The 11,165-nt window shown below is 45.0% G+C and overlaps 1 protein-coding gene and 1 non-coding gene across 2 annotated transcripts; one reads left to right on the top strand and one right to left on the bottom strand.

Annotated features, from left to right (window-relative positions):
* Positions 1–7,643: 7,643 nt before the first annotated feature.
* LOC115703447 (small nucleolar RNA R71) lies at positions 7,644–7,750 on the bottom strand. Its single transcript, XR_004009210.2, has one exon. It is a non-coding gene; the product is annotated as a small nucleolar RNA R71 (small nucleolar RNA).
* Positions 7,751–9,063: 1,313 nt separating this feature from the next.
* On the top strand, positions 9,064–10,545 carry LOC133032339 (uncharacterized). Its single transcript, XM_061106256.1, has one exon. It carries the CDS (start codon positions 9,064–9,066, stop codon positions 10,543–10,545), a length of 1,482 nt encoding a protein of 493 aa, XP_060962239.1.
* The last annotated feature ends 620 nt before the right edge of the window (positions 10,546–11,165 follow it).

Here is an 11,165-nt window from a genome sequence, read left to right as displayed (position 1 = left end):
GGAGACCCCTTCGCATTGGGAGCCCGGTTGAGAAGAGGGCTCCCAGGCCAAGGCCTACCGTCGAGGTGCCGAATACGGGGGCTCCTGATGCCAGCACTTCCGGCTCTGGTAAGTCCCCTTTAACAATACATTACGTCCCTCCTGTTCGCGAATATGCTAGCCTTAGGCCTGTAGGGTTCGATGAACGTCTCCTTAGGTTTAGGATGCCCTCGACCCGGTGGGGGGATCATGCAAAGGATTATTATTTCTCCAACTTAGGAGATTATTTAGGTCGGTCCCGGATGGGTTCTGGACCTCCGGTGCCCGTTCCCTTGGATCCTTCGGCCTATCTTTCTTCTAGCTGGTTCCGTCCCTCAGACAGCTATCTTGGGGATGATGCAGCCAGTGTTAAGATTCAGAACTTTGCTAGGGCCGAATTAGAGAGTCGGGGTAGGACTAGCTTGATTGCTTTTTAAGTGTTTACTGCTTTCACAGATATTCTAACATTTAACTCTTTTCTCTTGTTGCAGCAGCTAATCCCATGGAGGCGATCTTGGCCACCCTTGCCGGAGCCTACAGTCCTGATGCTTCCCTTCCTCCAACTTCTTCCCAGATGGTCACCCCCGTGAAGGCTTCTTCCAGTGCCCCTCCCGACACTATTGACTTAGTGGATGAGGAGGAGGTACTTCCTGAGGAAGCTAAAGAAGGTCAAGAAGAGCAATGGGCTCTTCCTGGGGAAGTTGAAGAAAGTGAAGAAGAGCAAGAGGTTGCTCTGGTGCGCAAGTGCAAAGGCAAGATGGTAGCTGAGGAGACACCTAAACGGCCGCGGAGGGTGGACACTCCGGCCCCGAGCCATGATTTCGGGATCCCTCCTGAGGCGGAGGAATTTACAGTGCGTCCCAGCATTGTGCTGACTCCGATTCCCGGAGATGAGGCGAGGCAGGAGCTTCGGATAGCCAAGTACAATTATGCCCTTGACGAGTACTCCCGGGGGCATGCTGAGGTGGAGGCCTTGAGGAGGGTTCTGCGAGAGGAGGTGGTAAACTCCCTTAACGAGGAGAACTTCCAGAATTTGTGGGATCTAAACCTGGACCCCCTGACGGATTGGTTCAACCGCTTCCTCGGGCCTACCTTGGCTCCTTTTGCCGCGGAGATGACCGGCGAGTATGTCGCCCAACTAACCCGGTGCGCGCCTAAGCGGTACGCTGCTTGTGCATCCTTGAACTCCGTCTTTCAAGTTTAGGATCTCAGCCACGCCCTAGCCGCGGTAAGCACTTTGCGACTTACTTCTTTTCTCATTATTTTACTTAAGGCCTTTACTCACTCTTGCTTCCTTTTCCAGCTTGCTGCAGAGGCCGGCCGCCTTTCCAAGACCGTAATTAATCACGGCTTCATCTTGTCCGAATTTGGGGGCATAGACGAAGTCGTGAAGATCCTACAGGACCTGTCTGCTGAAAGGCGGGCGTTCCGGGAGGAGGCTGCGCGTCAGGAGGCTCTTGCTAAGGCCAAGTTCGAGGAAGAGGCTAAGCAAAAGGAAGCCCAGGCGGAGGCGATGATCCGAGAGGAGGTCCTTCGAAGGGATAGGCTGGAGGAAAAGCACCGGGAAGCATTGAGGGCGGAGGGCGAGGCTGTCGCCAAGGCCAAATGCGAGCTCCGGGAGGCTAGGGAGGCCTTAGACGAAATGGCTGCCAAGGTGAAGTCCTTAGAGGAATTGCACCAGGCGGACTTGGAGTCCAGGGCTAACTTGGCCGTGGAGCTGAAGGAGCTTAAGGACTTTAAAGACCAAGCCTTGAAGAAGGCTAAGAAAGATGAGCTCCTTTCTCCTATCTCCTGCAGCCGTTGCATCAAGCGCTTCGATGATGGCGTCTACATGGCCTGGTCAACAAATGGCCAGAGTATCAAGCTCGACTTCTACCCAAAACCTGCGGAGATGATTGCCAAATTCTGGGAGAAGAAGAAGAAGCTTGACGCCATGCTGGAGGCGCGCATTGGTCCTCGCCTTCCTCCTCGCATCGACTAGGCCGTTCCGAATCCAACCCATTACAACCCAGATTTTTCTTATCTCTCTTTTTTTTATTTACAGCTAATTTGCTTTTATTTAAGACAATCTTTATTTAATAGCTGTTTTATTTTTCGAGGGGAAACAATGGTTAAGGCCTGTCCCCGGGCCCTTTGTATATTTTTTTTTTGACTTGCCCTTAGGGCCAGGATTTCTATATATATATGATCCTTTTTTATGCACATATTTTTTCTTTTTGGACCTGCCCTTTGGGTCAGGATGTTTATACATATGCTCTTTTTTGGTGCATACTCTTTTTTCTTTTTGGACCTGCCCTTTGGGTCAGGATGTTTTACTTTTGGCCTGTTTTTCGTCTGTCCGTGTGGTATGCCTTAGTACCCCCCTGAGTGGCATGAAAACTTTGTTTTTAAGGCACTCAGTTTTATTTAAAATACAGAGGCTGCATACACTTAGACGGTACAAACCCTTTAAACAAAGCCTAAGTTACACTTTTGGACTATTGGTAATATTTTCGGAGGTGATCGGCGTTCCAGGCCCTTGGCACAATGGTTCCATCCATCCTTTTTAGCTTATAAGTGCCTGAACCGATTTCGTCCTCGATTTCATATGGCCCTTCCCAATTTGGCCCAAGTACCCCCACTCCGGGTTCTTGGGTGGCTGGGAAGACTCTTCTTAAGACCATATCCCCAATAGCGAATTTTCTGTTTTTAACTTTGGAGTTAAAATATTTGGTCACCTTCTTTTGATAAGCTGCCATTCGTATTTGTGACTCGTCCCGGAGTTCTTCAACTTGATCCAGCGCTTCTTGTAATAAAGCTTGGTTTGTAGCTGGATCGTAAGTCGTTCTCCTGTGGGACGGGAATAACGTTTCTACCGGGACCATCGCTTCACAACCGTACGCCATTGAGAAAGGCGAGTGGCCGGTCGTGGTTCTTGGGGTCGTCCGGTAGGCCCATAACACTCTTGGCAACTCTTCGGGCCAGTTGTTTTTGCAGGCCAGCAGCTTTTTCTTTAGGGTGACCTTTAGAATTTTGTTGACTGCTTCTGCTTGTCCGTTTGTTTGCGGCCTTGCCACCGCGGAGAAGCTTTTTACGACTCCGTGTTGGTTGCAGAAGTCAGTGAACTCTTCGCAATCAAATTGCTTTCCATTGTCAGAGACTATTTTGTGAGGCAAGCCATATCGACACACTATGTTTTTGATAACAAAGTCTAGTGCTTTTTTAGCAGTTATAGTCTTCATGGGCTCGGCCTCCGTCCATTTGGTGAAGTAGTCTACTGCTACTATTGCATACTTTACTCCTCCCTTTCCTGTTGCCAGGGACCCAATAAGATCTATTCCCCAAACCGCGAAGGGCTAGGGGCTAGTCATCAGGGTAATTTCATTGGGAGGAGCTCTCGGTATGTTCGCGAACCTTTGGCACGAATCACATTTTTGGACGTAGTCTATGCAATCTTTTTTCATTGTTGGCCAGAAGTATCCCTGTCTCAATATTTTCTTTGAGAGACTGGGTCCTCCTGTATGATCTCCACAGAACCCTTCGTGGACCTCTAGCATAATTTGCCTAGCTTCAGGGTCCGATACACACCTTAAATAAGGCATGCTGAGTCCTCTTCGGTAGAGAATTTTATCCATCATTACATAACGATGAGCCTGGTACTGGATCTTTCTAGACAGTTCCCTTTCTTGGGGCAGCTCACCTTTTGTTATGTATTCTATGATGGGGACCATCCAGTTGGGTCTGCCAAGCGTTATTATGGCCTCTTTTATTTTGATGCTTGGCTCTGCCAAGCGTTCCACAGGTACTACCCCCAGTCCTTCAATTTCACTGTCTGAAGCTAACTTAGCCAGACAGTCCACGTGAGCGTTCTTTTCTCGGGGGATTCTTTCTACTTTGTAGTCCGTGAACTCGTGGAGCAGCTCTTGGACTATTGTTACATATGTGGCCATTCGCTCGCCGCGTGTTTGATACTCTCCCGATATCTGGTTTACAACCAGTTGAGAGTCGCTGTAGACTTCTACTCTTTTGGCCCCCACGGCCTTTGCTAATCTCAGTCCTGCTATCAATGCTTCATATTCGGCTTCGTTGTTTGAAGCTGAGAAGTCGAACCGTAGGGCTGCCTGGAGTCGAAGTCCGGTCGGGGATATCATCGCAACCCCTGCTCTGGATCCGTTTTCGTTGGAGGCTCCGTCCACGAATACTCTCCATGTGGGGACTGATGGTACCGGGACGTTCGCAGTTGCCTCGGCTTCATTACATTCGGTGATGAAGTCCGCCAACGCTTGTCCCTTTATGGAGATGCGGGGTATGTAGTGTAAGTCGAATTGACTTAACTCCATTGCCCATTTGAGGAGCCTTCCGGATGCCTCTGGCTTTTGTAGGACTTGCCGGAGTGGGTGATTGGTCAGCACCTTAATTGGGTGCGCTTGAAAGTACGGCCTTAATTTTCTTGAGGCCATTAGGAGGCAGAAAACTAATTTTTCGATGATGGGGTACCGTGTCTCCGCCCCTATCATGCGCTTGCTGACGTAGTACACGGGATGTTGAGTTTTCTCTTCTTCCCGGACTAGGGCAGCGCTGACCGCGTGCTCGGAGACGGCCAAATATAGGAACAGGTCTTCTCCAAGAACGGGTTTTGACAGGATTGGAGGCTTGGCCATGTGTTCTTTCAACTTTTTGAATGCCTCCTCACACTCGTCCGACCATTCAAACTTTTGGCACTTCTTCAGTATGTTGAAGAAGGGAATGCACTTGTTTGTAGACCGGGAGATAAAACGGCTCAGGGCAGCAACCTTTCCGGTTAGGCTCTGCACGTCTTTATGCTTCTTGGGGGATGGCATGCTCAGGAGAGCTTGAATTTTTTCTGGGTTTGCCTCAATCCCCCTCTGGCTGACGATGAAGCCCAGGAACTTTCCTGATTTGACCCCAAAGGTGCATTTCTTTGGGTTGAGCTTCATTCCGTATCTCCGGACTACCTCGAAACACTCTTCCAAGTCGTCCGCATGGCTACTGCATGCTTTAGACTTGACGAGCATGTCTTCTACGTACACCTCCATGTTTCGCCCCAAGAGGCCTTTGAACATCCGGTTGACCATTCTTTGGTAGGTCGCACCAGCGTTCTTCAGTCCGAAAGGCATGACCAGGTAGCAGTATACCCCCTTATCGGTCCTGAAGCTAGTGCACTCTTGGTCCGCCGTGTGCATCTTTATTTGGTTGTACCCGGCGTAGGCGTCCATGAAGGATAGTAGCTTGAATCCGGAAGTGGCGTCTACCATCTGATCGATCCTGGGCAGAGGAAAACAGTCCTTCGGACAAGCCTTGTTTAGATCAGTGAAGTCTATACAAGCTCGCCAAGTTCCGTTAGGCTTCGGCACCAGGACTGGATTGGCTAACCATTCCGGGTAGTATACGTCGCGGATCATGCCGTTTGTTAAAAGCTTGTCCACCTCTTTTGATAACTCTAAGATTTAGAGTTATTTTCATATCTTTAAGCTTGAATTTAATGTGAATTGTGGAGCAATTAATGTCTATATTGTGTAATTGTGTTTAGTTTGTTGTGTCTTTGTAATAAATGGAAGTGTGTGCGTTAGTAAGTGTTAGATGGACTTATGTTGTTGTTTTTATGTGTTTTAAGCAGAAAAAATACAAGAATAGGTATTTGAAAATGTTTGGGACAAGGAGAAAAAGGAGCAGGAAAATGATTATTGCTGACTGGCATTGCTATAGCAATCATCGCGTAGCAATTTGTCAGCCCAGTAAGTTTATTTTGGCAGATAGTCCAGCTGGCTTTAATGAAAAGAAAAACGAGCTGAGGTGGCGGAATTTGGCTATTGACTCAACAAACATGTGGAAAATGAAGGACAAGTGGGTGATGATTGGGATTTCCAATTAGGGTAAACTTTGGTACCCTAATTGGGGTGCAAAAAGAAAGAGAGAAGGAGGATAAAATAGTGGCTGGCTGCACTTTGAAAAGGGTACGAAAAATACAGCAGAAAAGGTTTTTAAGTACAAAGAAAGAAGAGAGTACAAAGAAGAAGAAGATTGAGAAGAAGGAGAAGAAGGCAACTACCAAAGGAAGGATTTGAGCTCATCACTCATTTCTCTTGCTCTCTACTTCGTTTGTATCATTTTCTTCTCTTCAAGTTTCTCTTTAACTCCATGAACAATACATTTTCTGGTTTTGAGTTTTTAATTTCAGCTATGAACTAAACTCTTTGAGATTTGGGTGGTTATGAACCCTTGTATGGACTAGTGTTTTGATTTTGCAATGATGAAGTAATCTTGTCTTAGTTCAATTAGTTGTGATGAAATGTTGAATGAATGTTAATTTTTGGCCATTTTTAACATTTAGCAAGCTAGATCTTACTTGGAAAAGTAAGACCTAGTTGAACCCTTCTAATTGATGCATGATTTTTACCTTTTCTTTTAGGTATTAATTAGTAGTGAAATAGGACTATTTTGCTACCATGTATAACTAAGGATTTGATGCTTTATTGGGCTATTTGTGATCTAAACTGATGTAGGAATGCATTGTGAGATTATGAATGGTTATTTATGTAAGTTTTGGAAAAAGCTTGCTGGTTTTTTTGAAATCTGTTAACTTTGCCAGGATTGCTGAGTCATTGCTGGGTCATTGCTGTATCAACTGGGACATACAAGTGGAAATTAATCACCCAAGTCTATTTTCTAAATCTGAAATTACCACCATTTTAATCACTTTTAGTTTCTTATTTTTAGTTTATTTAGTGTAAAAAATTAGTTCTCAAGTTTAGATTCAAGGCTATAAATTTTTCTTGTGAATTGATGTGTGATTTTATTTTATTTTTATTTGAAATTCTTGGAATTGCTCTTAGTTGATTTAGCATTATTTAGTAAAAAGTCCCTGTGGAGACGAACTTTGATTACTTATCATTGTATTACTTGTTTGTGATTGTGTACACTTGCGCAATTATAAAGCAATATAATTTTCACAACAAGTTTTTGGCGCCGTTGCCGGGGACTTTAAGTTCTAGATTTTGTTTTATCAACTAATTGACATTCTAAGAATTTTTGTGCTTTTAATCTTGCTGGTTTGTCTTTGAAATCTCAGGTATCTATAGTGTATGAACCAACAAGAGGACTTTGAACTAGCTCCTATTGATCCCGAGATTGAACGCACATTCCGAAGAAGGAGAAGGGTTCAAAAGGCTAAGGGCCGAGACATCATGGCTGAGAATTTTGATGATGAGGGGATTGCTCAACAAATTGTTAATCCCATCATATTGGCAGATGATCGAGCAAGGGCTATAAGGGAGTATGCAGCCCCCATGTTTAATGAGCTCAATCCAGGCATTGTGAGGCCTGAAATACAAGCACCGCAGTTTGAGCTCAAGCCAGTGATGTTTCAAATGCTCCAAACCGTGGGGCAATTCAGCGGGATGCCAACTGAAGATCCTCACCTCCATCTCCGTTCATTCTTGGAGGTGAGTGATTCTTTCAAGATCCAAGGAGTAAGTGAAGAGGTGTTAAGGTTGAAGCTATTCCCATTCTCACTACGGGACCGAGCTAGATCATGGCTCAACACTTTGCCTCCTGATTCTGTGACCAATTGGAATGACCTTGCTGAGAAGTTTCTGAGGAAATACTTTCCTCCTACTAGAAATGCAAAATTCAGAAGTGAGATCATGTCTTTTCAGCAACTTGAAGATGAGTCCACAAGTGATGCGTGGGAGAGGTTTAAGGAACTTTTACGAAAGTGTCCACATCATGGCATTCCACATTGTATTCAGATGGAGACTTTTTATAATGGCTTGAATGCAGCTTCTCGAATGGTGTTAGATGCATCGGCCAATGGTGCTATTTTGTCGAAGTCTTACAATGAAGCATTTGAGATTTTGGAGACCATTGCAAGTAACAACTACCAATGGTCCAACACAAGAGCTCCAACAAGTAGAAAAGTGGCGGGAGTCCTTGAGGTAGATGCAATAACGGCTTTGACAGCTCAAATGGCTTCCATGACGAATGTTTTGAAAAATTTGAGTATTGGGAACGCTAAAAATATTCAACCATCTGCTGCCATTCAAAGTGATGATGTCTCATGTGTGTTTTGTGGAGAAGGGCATGTGTTTGAGAAGTGTCCATCTAATCCGGAGTCCGTTTGTTACATGGGAAATCAGAATTTTAATAGAAACAATGGGGCATTCTCAAACTCTTACAATCAATCTTGGAAGAATCATCCTAATTTGTCTTGGGGAGGTCAAGGAGCAAGCTCAAGCACCGCACCAGCCCAAGGAAGACAAGCATATCCACCGGGTTTTTCACAACAACCCCGACATTCACAACATGCTCAAAATGCCCAACCAAGTTCTTTGGAAAGTCTAATGCGGGATTATATGGCCAAAAATGATACGGTGATACAAAGTCAAGCTGCCTCTCTTCGAAATTTAGAGTTGCAACTTGGACATTTGGCCAATGAATTAAAAGCTAGGCCGCAAGGTTCTTTGCCTAGTGACACGGAGAATCCAAGGAGGGATGGGAAGGAGCAATGCAAATCCATTCACTTGAGGAGTGGCAAGCATCTGAAAAATTCCGAGGAGGAAATAAAGGGTAGTGGGGAGCCCACTTCAATCCAAAACGACGAAAAATTGAGTAAAAAAACTGCCCAGGAAATTGCTGATACCAGACCAGTTGATACAGCATCGGGTCAGCAATCTGACAGTCAGCAATCCGCACCAGTATGTACTAAACCACCCCTTCCATTTCCTCAAAGATTTCGGAAACGCGACAAGATGGGCAATTCAAGAAGTTTTTAGATGTGTTGAAGCAGCTCCATATCAATATTCCCTTGGTGGAAGCATTGGAGCAAATGCCGAACTATGTCAAGTTCTTAAAAGACATTTTGACGAAGAAAAGGAGGTTGGGGGAGTTTGAAACTGTAGCTCTTACCGAAGGATGCAGCGCCATGTTGAAAAGTAAGATTCCACCGAAGTTGAAGGATCCGGGTAGTTTTACAATCCCTTGTTCTATTGGGGGCGGGATGTTGGAAGAGCTTTATGTGATTTGGGTGCAAGCATCAACCTCATGCCTATGTCGATCTTTAAGAAGTTGGGTATTGGTGAAGCACGTCCTACAACTGTCACATTGCAACTTGCTGACAGGTCCATGGCCCATCCAGAAGGAAAAATAGAAGATGTTCTAGTACAGGTTGACAAGTTCATTTTTCCAGCTGATTTCATCATCCTAGACTATGAAGCTGATAGAGATGTGCCTATTATCTTGGGTCGACCGTTCCTTGCTACCGGGAGAACTCTGATTGATGTGCAAAATGGGGAGCTCACAATGAGGGTGAATGACCAAAAAGTCACCTTTAATGTGTTCAATGCTATGAGATTTCCGGATGAGATAGAAGAGTGCTCCCGCATAAGTGTAATTGACTCGATAGTGGCTGAAAAATTTCACAAGGAAGCTTGGAAGGATGAGAAATTTATAAGTTCTTTTGATGAGCTGGAAGACTTGAGTGAAGATGAAGACAACCAAGTTGCTTGGCTGGAGCCATTGCAACCTATTCCTAACTTCAGGAAGCCCTTTGAATCTTTGGAGTTGAAGGAAAGTAATTTTAAGCCTCCAAAACCCTCCATCCAAGAACCACCGAAGTTGGAGTTGAAACCATTGCCAAGCCATCTGAAGTATGCCTATTTGGGGGAGAATGACACGCTACCAGTTATCATAGCATCAAACTTGGTAGTTGAAGATGAAGGTGCTTTGCTAGAGGTGTTGAAAAAGCATAAGAAAGCAATCGGGTGGACTATGGCGGACATAAGGGGTATTAGTCCCACGATTTGCACGCACAAGATACTTTTAGAAGCTGGTTGTAGCAATTCTGTTGAGCATCAGCGAAGATTGAATCCCGTCATGAAAGAAGTGGTGCGAAAAGAAGTGATCAAGTGGCTAGATTATGGTATTGTGTACCCAATTTCGGATAGCTCATGGGTTAGTCCTGTTCAATGTGTGCCCAAGAAAGGAGGAGTCACGGTGGTGGCTAATGCAAACAATGAGTTGATTCCTACTCGAACCGTGATCGGTTGGAGGGTGTGTATGGACTACCGGAAGCTAAACAATGCTACTCGGAAGGATCATTTCCCGCTGCCATTTATTGACCAAATGTTGGATCGTTTGGCGGGAAAAGAGTTTTATTGCTTTCTTGACGGATATTCGGGTTACAATCAGATTTCTATAGCACCGGAAGATCAAGAGCAAACCACCTTCACTTGTCCATATGGTACCTTTGCCTTTAGGAGGATGCCATTTGGATTGTGCAATGCTCCTGCGACTTTCCAAAGGTGTATGATGGCTATTTTCTCGGATATGGCTGAAAGTATTTTGGAGATATTCATGGATGACTTCTCTATCTACGGGGATTCATTTGGGGTGTGTTTGGAGAATTTGGAAAGAGTGTTAGCAAGATGTGAAGAAGCCAACTTGGTGCTTAATTGGGAGAAATGCCACTTCATGGTTCAAGAGGGTATTGTGTTGGGTCACAAAGTGTCTAGCAAGGGGGATAGAAGTTGACAAGGCAAAGCTAGAAGTGATTGAGAAGCTACCAGCCCCTACCACGGTGAAAGGCATAAGAAGCTTCCTTGGACACGCGGGTTTCTATAGGCGCTTCATTAAAGACTTTTCTAAGGTGTCCAAACCCTTGTGTAACTTGCTAGAACAAAATAGACCATTTGAGTTTACCGCTGAATGTAATGAAGCATTTTTGAAGTTGAAGACAGCTCTTGTTACGGCCCCCGTGATTGTAGCACCCGATTGGTCATTGCCCTTTGAACTCATGTGTGATGCAAGTGATTTTGCCGTTGGGGCTGTTCTTGGGCAGCGGAAGAATAAGATCTTTCGTTCCATTTATTATGCAAGCAAAACTCTTGTTGATGCCCAAATAAACTACACCACTACTGAGAAAGAGTTGCTAGCGGTGGTTTTTGCCTTTGAGAAATTCAAATCGTATCTTGTGGGAACCAAGGTGGTTGTGTATACTGACCATTCAGCAATCAAGTATTTGATAACCAAGAAAGATTCTAAACCGAGGCTTATTCGTTGGGTTTTGTTGCTACAAGAGTTTGACTTGGAAATTCGAGACAGAAAAGGGACAGAAAACAAAGTGGCGGATCATCTCTCTAGGTTGGAAACTA

This window comes from Cannabis sativa, chromosome X (assembly GCF_029168945.1).
Source record: "Cannabis sativa cultivar Pink pepper isolate KNU-18-1 chromosome X, ASM2916894v1, whole genome shotgun sequence".
NCBI lineage: Eukaryota > Viridiplantae > Streptophyta > Magnoliopsida > Rosales > Cannabaceae > Cannabis > Cannabis sativa.
The sequence above is the reverse complement of the archived record's forward strand: the minus strand, read 5'-3'. Positions and strand labels throughout refer to the sequence as shown.